The sequence below is a fragment of the Dysidea avara genome, chromosome 4 (assembly GCF_963678975.1).
Source record: "Dysidea avara chromosome 4, odDysAvar1.4, whole genome shotgun sequence".
Lineage (NCBI taxonomy): Eukaryota > Metazoa > Porifera > Demospongiae > Dictyoceratida > Dysideidae > Dysidea > Dysidea avara.
The window spans coordinates 44048620-44055319 of NC_089275.1; the positions used below are offsets into that span (position 1 = coordinate 44048620).

The 6700-nt window shown below is 36.7% G+C and overlaps 2 protein-coding genes across 2 annotated transcripts in view; both read left to right on the plus strand.

The window, feature by feature from the left end:
• LOC136254168 (NACHT, LRR and PYD domains-containing protein 12-like) overlaps window positions 1-3475 on the plus strand; it is a 28527-nt gene extending 25052 nt beyond the window's left edge. The window contains exon 6 of the mRNA XM_066046845.1: window positions 742-3475. Coding sequence (XP_065902917.1) covers window positions 742-1997 — 1256 coding nt within the window. The 3' untranslated portion in view covers window positions 1998-3475. The remainder of the gene's footprint in view (window positions 1-741) is intronic.
• Window positions 2457-3296, plus strand: LOC136253881 (protein NLRC3-like). The gene has a single exon (XM_066046541.1). The coding sequence runs from the start codon at window positions 2457-2459 to the stop codon at window positions 3294-3296; it is 840 nt and encodes a 279-aa protein (XP_065902613.1).
• Window positions 3476-6700: the final 3225 nt, after the last annotated feature.

Here is a 6700-nt window from a genome sequence, read left to right on the forward strand (position 1 = left end):
AGGATCCTGCTTGCAGAAGTCTAAATTTTACAGGCGGGTTCCTGAACCCCCCTCCCTACGTCCCTGTAAAGCGCGATGCATGTGCCACAAATACAGCAAAACATGAGTACACTGCACTTTAATACTGTATTTCATATCAAGAAAAGGCACTATGTTATTATTTTATTGTTTCTTGGGTGATTATTCACACTTTTCGGAAATAAGATTGAGATACTCTAATAGAGCAGTCACTTTCTCTATTACAGCAGTTTGGAAAGGCTGGATATACCAGCCAACTCTCTTGTTTTGAAAGCATAATTCTGAACATAATAGGCTGGATTTTTGAGCACTGTTCAAAGCGATATAATAGGCTATTTTCAAAACATAATTGGCTCAAGCTAACTGAAATAAATAGAGCAAGAGTCCTGCACATAGGCAGGTACCAGTGCTAAGTTGAGGAATGTTGTTAAGATGTAGTCTGACAGTATAGCCTCCCATTAGCTTAAGATTCAGAGAATTTATGATGAAATTTTCTGATAAAGTTCACTCAACTTAATTGTAACAACAAAAAACTTGGTCAAATGCACAGTGTTATTATAGTGATTGTCAGTGTGAGAATAGCTATGCTTACTGGATTTTTTGTGAACAGGTTTTACAGAATGCCAAAATGCATATTAGACATGATCTTATTTTCACTACTTAGTTTGACTTTATCCATAAATACACATTCCAGTTGTAATGCTATTTACATATGTTCTATAGGATGCAAGCAGGTGGAAAAAGCTACTGACAATATTAAGGCAAGGTACCGACGTAAAGGATTAGCAAAATCTTCAACAGAACAAGACCCATGGCCTCCATTTCATGCCAAATCCTTCACTAACCTAGCACTAGTACACCAGAAAAATTTGCAGCTGCAGGTTAAAGAAAACACAACAATGGCAGCTAGGATACGCACCAAGGGAGACATACACAAAATACCTGAATTAACATCATCAATTAAACTAGAAAATATCCATCAAATATTCACTCCTATCACTTCAGATGATCAATGTCCTATGAGTATCCTAATAGAGGGTCAACCTGGAATTGGTAAGACAACACTGGCTAAGGAGATCTGTTTACAGTGGGCTAGCAATAAACTGCTCACATCAGCTAAACTGCTTTTACTATTGATATTAAGGGACCCAATTTTACAGAAGATCACTAGCACAGAAGAGTTGGTGAAATATACATTACCTGCTGATCAAGAACAACCTGTTTTGAGCTACTTACAAAACATGAATGGAACTGGAGTGACCTTCATCATTGATGGATTTGATGAACTCACCAATGAACTACGCCGCACATCTTTGTTTAGGAAACTCATTGAAGGAGACATTCTACCTAATGCACGAGTAGTAGTGACATCAAGACCATCTGCTTCTGCTTGTCTACATCAGTATGTTGACAGAAGAATAGAAGTTCTCAGATTTGAACAATCTAGCAAAGAACAGTACATTGAAGAATCACTAAAGAATTGTCCTTCTAAGTTGCAAATTCTAAAGAGACATTTTCAACTGTTTCCCAATATTAATGCAATGTGTTACATACCTTTGAGCATGACAATCATAGTGTTCTTGTGTCTAGCAGGCTCCCTGCCACAAACTGCTACTGAAATGTTTACAAGCTTCATCCTACACACAGTCTGTCGCCATCTCAAGAGAACAGGAAAGATCGGTGAAGATGATTACATAAAAGGTTTACCACCTTCAGTCCAACAGACACTAAAACAAATGGAGAAAGTGGCTTTTGATGGTCTTGTCAAAGACAAAATAGTATTCACAATGGATGACTTACCTGACATTTGCAGGGATGATCCCACTTGTTATGGGCTATTACAATCTGTTGAAAATTATTGTTCAGATGTAATTGGACTTCCAGGTAAATCATTGAATTTCCTACACTTGGGAATACAAGAATATTTTGCTGCCAAGTATGTTGAAACTTTACCAAAACATGAGGTATATGCACTTTAAGATGAGTCACTTTTTGTTACTGTATTTCATGATTATTACTATGATGATTCGTTTGAGGATGGCATAACTGATCATGATCTTGATTCTGATAGTAAGGGCGTCCGCTTCTCTAACATGTGGATCATGTACTTTGGTATAACCAGTGGAGATTGTATCTCTTTAAAATGTTATGTGGCAACACATAAGAAAAAGTATTACATACATTCTCCAGTGCAAAACTTACCACAAATTGCTTCTTTTCAAAGAACACCAACTACTAATCAAAAAGCATCTCTACCTATCTCACAGGACATCTTGAATGACCCAGTAAAAGTTCTTTACTTGTTCCAGTGTTTCCAAGAGGCTTAGGATGACAAGTTATGTAAGTGTTTATCTGAATTATTTGATAGTACTGAGATTATCCTTCAAGACCATAGGCTTGTTCCACACCAGGTAGTGTCCCTGGGATTCTTCATATCCATGTCGCAAAGAAATTTGAAGGAACTAAACCTGAAAAGCTGTGCTATTGGAGATCATGGCATCTGTTTGTTACACCACTACCTTTGTGGAAATACACCTAGCAAACTAGAAATAACAACAATTGACCTTAGCGGCAATAACCTCACTGAAGCATCATCATCGCTGATTGGTGACATCATTTGTCATATTCATCCTCAAAATGTATATTTGGCTTTTAATAAAATTACTGCTATTAGGAATATCTCCACTGCTGTAATTAATACTAATACAGTCAAAACGTTAGCACTGAACAATAATACCAGTTGCATTACAGTACAAGATGCACCAGCAATATCTGATATGATGGTATACTTGGAAAAACTACGCATTGACACTAATGCACTTGGTGATGAAGGGGCTATAATTCTGTCAGAAGGAATTATGAGAACCACCACACTGAAAAGTCTGTACCTTGGGTATAATGACATGTCAGCCACTGGAGTTATAGCAATTTCGAAGTGTTTAAAACACAACACTTCACTACAGCTGCTATCAATGGATGGCAATTTTATAAGCGAAGACGTAGCCACAGCTATTGCACAGGCTCTTACTGAAAACAAAACACTGAAGGGATTGTCACTGTGGCATTCTTCTACACCTATAAATGATGAGCCAGCCATGATAATATTAAAGACTCTACACTACAACCACTCTGTTACTACTCTAAGAGTTTATTATTACCGGCATTTAAGCCATGTTCTAGAGAGAGAAGTTGAAGCCATCAACTATGCAAGGAGAAAATATAATATAGAAGAATTAATGGTTTCCCGAAAAAATTTTAACATATTGCAGCAACAATAACACAATGACATAATACAAATCATATGGTACTTGATAATTTTTATCATCTTTAGATTATACGTATACTGTAATAATAATAATATAAGTTTTATGGTGCATTTTGACTGTATGTACTTCCTGTGTTATATGTGTCACAAGCTCTGGCATGTACTTAGTGGATTTGTTGATGGTTTGTCATGTCTACCAGCCATACTCCAAACAAACAGTTAGCCTGGAGCATATTATAGCCAATAATGTTATAAATTGTTATACTATAGCTACTGTATAGTCAGCAGGTTTGATCATGACTTGTGTATAATTTCGTATCATTAACTGCACAATTGCAAGCATTAAAGCATTATTTTTAGTGGATGATTTACAATGGTTGGGTATTGGCTAACTGTTGGTTAAATAAGGTAAATACCTATATCAGAATTTGGCTGTACAGTGCATAGTTAACCTACTCTATCATCAGTCTGCATGATCTGTAAGGAATTTATGCAGTAGATTATATTGGCAGTTGCTTTGAGTGTATATTATATAGTTTGTCACTCTTGTCTAGCTGTGAAGGTTTGAGCTTTGTTGCCCAACAATAAAATTTAGGAAGATTTTCAACAACAAATTCTAGTAAACCACCACCTAAGTATCTGCAGCACCTGTTGGGCTGGGGCAGGTAAGTGCTGCTTGAGATTCTGTATGTACTCAGTCATACATATAGAGTACAGAATCTCTGAACGTAGGGATTGTGAGGGCATTAAACACACCTAATGTGACAGTAATATAACTAAGGTAAATACTTTACTTACTATTTACTGAAAAGAAACTGCATTCATCAGCTAGCTAAGATTTGCAATATATGGCATAAGTATTCTACCTAGCTATTATATGCCAGTAGCTCAGGTTCTTATTATGTGCTCAATAATGTACTGGTACGTACATGCCTAGGCCTACTCCATCATTTGTATACATGCTTAGATATTGAGTATTTTGGTCCAACTTATAAGGCAGCAATCCAGTAGAACCATGCCGACATGTGTGTGCTGATGAGTTGAAGTGACTATATGTTTGTCAAGAATATTTGGCATGTGTAACTTGTGTAAATCAGCTGGTTACATATATCCCAGTGAAGCCATACTTCAAGACATTATGGTGGTTTGGCACTAGCAATAACTACCATATTGTCCAGGAAAGTGTTAAATGCCAAATGTGCAATGTTGGCAATCATCAAAATACAGTATCAGCATAACGTGTCTATGTAAGCTGAATATGAAGCTATATACATCAAAAGTGTCCACAGTTATATATAAGCCAGTTATATCACAGCAGTCATAGAATATAGCTATCTTTGTTATTACAACTTGTCCTTTGCTAAGTTTACTTTGCCTCCGACTCATACCAATAACTACTCCAGTTGTGATATAACATATAGGCAAAACATGCATTATTTACTAAAATAAACAAAACGGACACAGTTTCTACCAGAAATATAAATTTAAGGGTTTGGTTCTATTTATAAATGTTTCAGCATTTTTATGCAACAATTCTCGATTGTTTATTTCCTCAGGAAGATCCAAATCTGTCAAAGTGCTATTCACACACAGAACAACTAGTAATAATTCCGATGCTGCAGCATAATCTATTGTTTGGTCTCCAGTTAGTGATAATTCCTTTAGTGTGGAGTTGCTACAAAGTGCAAGAGAAAGCTCTGAAACTCCATAGCTACCAATGGCATTACCGTTCATTAGTAAAACAGTTAATGAAGAGTTGTAAGTTAAGGCAGTTGCAATAGCACTAGTCCCAGCTTCACCAATGTTACATTGTTTGATAGCTAGAGACTTTAATGTAGTAGTACGGCTTAGTGCTTTGGATAAAACACTTGCTCCATCATCACCGATGTCACTATTGCTGATGTCCAGTTCTCCCAAACTTATGATCATCCCAGATATAGCTTGTGTCCCTTCAAATGTAATCCCATTTCCTGAAATGTTTAGTACTTTTGAATACTTGTTCTCTACAATTGTAGCACCAATGTCCTTGATGCCTTCATCACATATATTGTTGAAGCTCAATACCAACGAGTGTGGATTAAGACAGTTAATGAGATTTACGATTAGTGATGAAGAAGCAGCAGTAAGATTATTACCACAAAGATCGACAGTATTTAACCTAACATCACTGGTGCACAAATTCTGATGTAGTAAAAACATGCCATAATCACCGATGTGACAACCAGGTAGAAGCAATACCCTAGCAGTCTTGAGAGATTTTAGGAGCAAAGCTAATGATTCCACATGGTACGGAAGGAGATGCTTATTGCTAAAGTCAATGACACCTTTTACAAATGTATGAGATACAATCTCGTCAAATTCATGCACTCCTTGAAAACATTTAAGAAGACAAAGAATACCTTCGTAAGGTTCTTCCATGACTTTTTTCAATAGCTTCACTACTGCAACTTCTGATGTTTGGTACAACATTGGAGGTGTAAAACGACGGGCATGAACTTTATTTACATTAAACTGTTGTAAGTGACCAGAAGGAGAAAGTGTGTACAGGTGACTGATAAACTTTGGTAAAGTAGAATCTGTGTCAGCAATGGCAAATGATGGCTCTGCAAAATAAAATACACCGGAAAGGCCTAGTGTCATCTCAAAAACCAAACTCCACATTTTATGAAACTTGAAGCTTGAACCAACAGGAATACTCATGTGGTACACCCCTAGAAGAACAGGAAGGAATATTCTGAAAAGATCGGCCATTTCTTTACTAGGCATACCTGCAACATGTCTGGCAGCAAGATACACTAGCAGGTCTTGGTCAAGGACTGTAAGTTGTTCCACTTCATTGCAAGACTTCATGTAATATACCAAACTATAGCAAGAGGAATGATCTCTACATATGTAAGGTAACTCTAATTCAAAAAACACCTCTTTGCTATCCCTCACAGTTGCAAATGCAAATTGTTCCAATTCTTTTAGAACAGAGTGTGAAAGATCACCAAATTCATCAACTGCTCCAGTTATAGTCAACTGGTATTTGATAACATGAAATAGAAAGTGGTTAAACATGTCAGCAGCAGTCGTGGGCAGAGAGTCTGGGTACTGCAGACATAGGAGCACTATAGTGGCCATGTACCTTGGCATGTGAGATAATCTGTCCATGTTGGGGTATTGGTGAAAATGCTTCTGTAAAGTTTCATAAGTTGATGGATGGTCCTTTAAAGTTGTAGCAATAAATTCATTTTTGTGTGACGTTTCTAATTCAAATATTTCAATTCTTCTATCTACAATGCTATGAAAATCATTAGAGGCAAATGGTTTGGATGTGAAAATTATCCTTGCTTTTGGCAGCTTTCTTCGCTCAATCAGTCCCCTCAAGTAGCAACTTTCTTGCAATTCTGAACTAAGTAGATCATAGCCATCAAT